Source organism: Zea mays, chromosome 7 (genome assembly GCF_902167145.1).
Source record: "Zea mays cultivar B73 chromosome 7, Zm-B73-REFERENCE-NAM-5.0, whole genome shotgun sequence".
In the NCBI taxonomy this organism is placed as follows: Eukaryota; Viridiplantae; Streptophyta; class Magnoliopsida; order Poales; family Poaceae; genus Zea; species Zea mays.
Genome location: NC_050102.1, coordinates 112323253 through 112325087, shown reverse-complemented (window position 1 = coordinate 112325087; position 1835 = coordinate 112323253). Strand labels below are relative to the sequence as shown.

Genomic DNA, 1835 nt, shown 5'->3' with positions numbered 1-1835 from the left:
AAGGTAGAGCATACTGATAACGTGTTGAGAACTACGTTACCATGGATCACCAGATCCGCTCCCTTCCCTCCAGTCAGCAATAGAGACGCGAGAAGTCGAAGAGAACTCGTCTCTCTTCCCATAAGCACAACAGAGGAAACACACGAGACTAGGATATAGGGTTGGGCCTCTGGCCTCTTTCTGATCTCTGTATTATGAGGGGTGTACAGGTTCCTTATATAGAGATGTGAGATCTCTAAAGGGCAAAGTAGGTATTTGCCCACATAACCCTAACTAGGGTTACTTAACAACCCCAACCCTCCTTTGCTTCTAAGCTAGTGTTTGGTTTCGGAGTACGGTGAAACAGAGCCACTTCGCTTCCAACTTGTTTTGTTTAGATTGATTTCATGTATAATGGAGTGACTCTTAAAAAGAAATATGTTACTAAGATTCTAAACTATCTAGTTCCCTAAAATCTTCCGAATAGAGCCCCTCTTTGAAATGAAGCCGTTGCATCTTATCTGACTTTGGAACCAAACAGTACCTAAGCAAAGCTGTGACGGGATCCCTGTGGAAAACTAAGATTGTTGTGATATCGCACTAAGGCCTTGAGGGCCTCGGCCCATGGGCACGCCACGTGCTGTTACTTGGACGCTGGGCCGCGCTACATTTGAGTGATAATTAACTCTAAATTTTATAAGATCATATAAAATGAGAATTAGACTCTATTCATATTTATTTTTAAACTAAAATTAATTAATAGCTCTAATCTATACTACTCTATTAAGACTCTAACATCAGCGTCCATACTTTCATTGCCCCCGCTGTGCCCCCGCCTCCCTCCCACACCCGCGCATGGACCACCTCCCTCGCCACAGGAACGCCGCCAGCTCGAGCCCCGCCGTGCCTCTCTAACCTAACAACCTCACTCGCCACAGGAGCGCCGCCACCCCCCACCAGTTATCCACTTTCCCCACAAAGTCCTCCGGCAGCCAGAACTTGCGCACGAACGACCTCGGCGCCGCGCCGCGCTCCAACCGGATGTATCGGCACCCTTCGCCGTTCATGTCCTCCTCCTCGTCGCGCTTCCGCTTCCCGCTGCCGCCCTTCATCACTAGCATCCGGTCCTCCTCCAGTGTCACCTGAAACACAAGCGGATGCGGTTGGGGTCAGTTGCTGGCGCCCTGGACCCAACGGAGTAAAGGGACCACGCGCCGCAGGTGGCAGGTGCGGTACCTGGATGTCTGACTTGGAGAGGCCGGGCACGTCGAGCACGAAGGCGTACTCGCGGGGGCTCTCCACTATGTCCATCGGCGCTCCGCCGCCGCCGCCGCCGCCGCCGCCGAGCCCGTGGATGCGTCCGTGGCCGTGGCCGTGCGCCGCGTGGTGGCCGGCCGACCGCCGGTCGCCGTCTGCAGCGGCGAGGCGATCCAGCACCTCCGGCAGGTGGAGGAGGCTGGTCACGGCCGTGTCGAACAGCTCCGTCATGGCTCTCTCTCTCTCACTTACTTTTGGGATTCAACTAGATCCATGGTGAAACGGCCTTACCAAATAATTTCTGATTTTTACCAAATAGTAGTCTCGTTTTTACCGAATAATATCTGATTTTTACCAAATAGTAGTCTCATTTTTACCAAATAGTTTCTGATTTTTACCAAATAGATCCATCGGAGGTTGGTGATTTGCACCAAATAGTTTCCGATTTTTGTGTTTAGATTTTATGCCCAAATCTCACAATCCCAGCATAAGCTAATAATAGGATTTGCATTGATTTTTATGCACTATACAACTTCTCAAATCTATGGGTAACCAAACACCACCTACTCAGGTTGCTTCTTCGGATCTTGGACGTGTGG

General features: G+C 50.6%; 1 protein-coding gene across 1 annotated transcript; it reads right to left on the bottom strand.

Moving 5' to 3' along the window:
- Positions 1–890: 890 nt before the first annotated feature.
- On the bottom strand, positions 891–1467 carry LOC118473030 (18.6 kDa class III heat shock protein). Its single transcript, XM_035961240.1, has 2 exons — positions 1216–1467; positions 891–1121 (listed from the first exon to the last, which is right to left on the bottom strand). The coding sequence occupies exons 1-2, from the start codon at positions 1465–1467 to the stop codon at positions 891–893; spliced, it is 483 nt and encodes a 160-aa protein (XP_035817133.1).
- Between the last annotated feature and the right edge of the window lie 368 nt (positions 1468–1835).

Excerpts from the sequence above, each read along its gene's own strand:
- LOC118473030 (XM_035961240.1), bottom strand. The coding sequence starts at position 1,467 with ATGACGGAGCTGTTCGACACGGCCGTGACCAGCCTCCTCCACCTGCCG. Across the intron at positions 1,122-1,215 it reads TCTCCAAGTCAGACATCCAG|GTGACACTGGAGGAGGACCG; the intron begins GTACCGCACCTG and ends CTTGTGTTTCAG.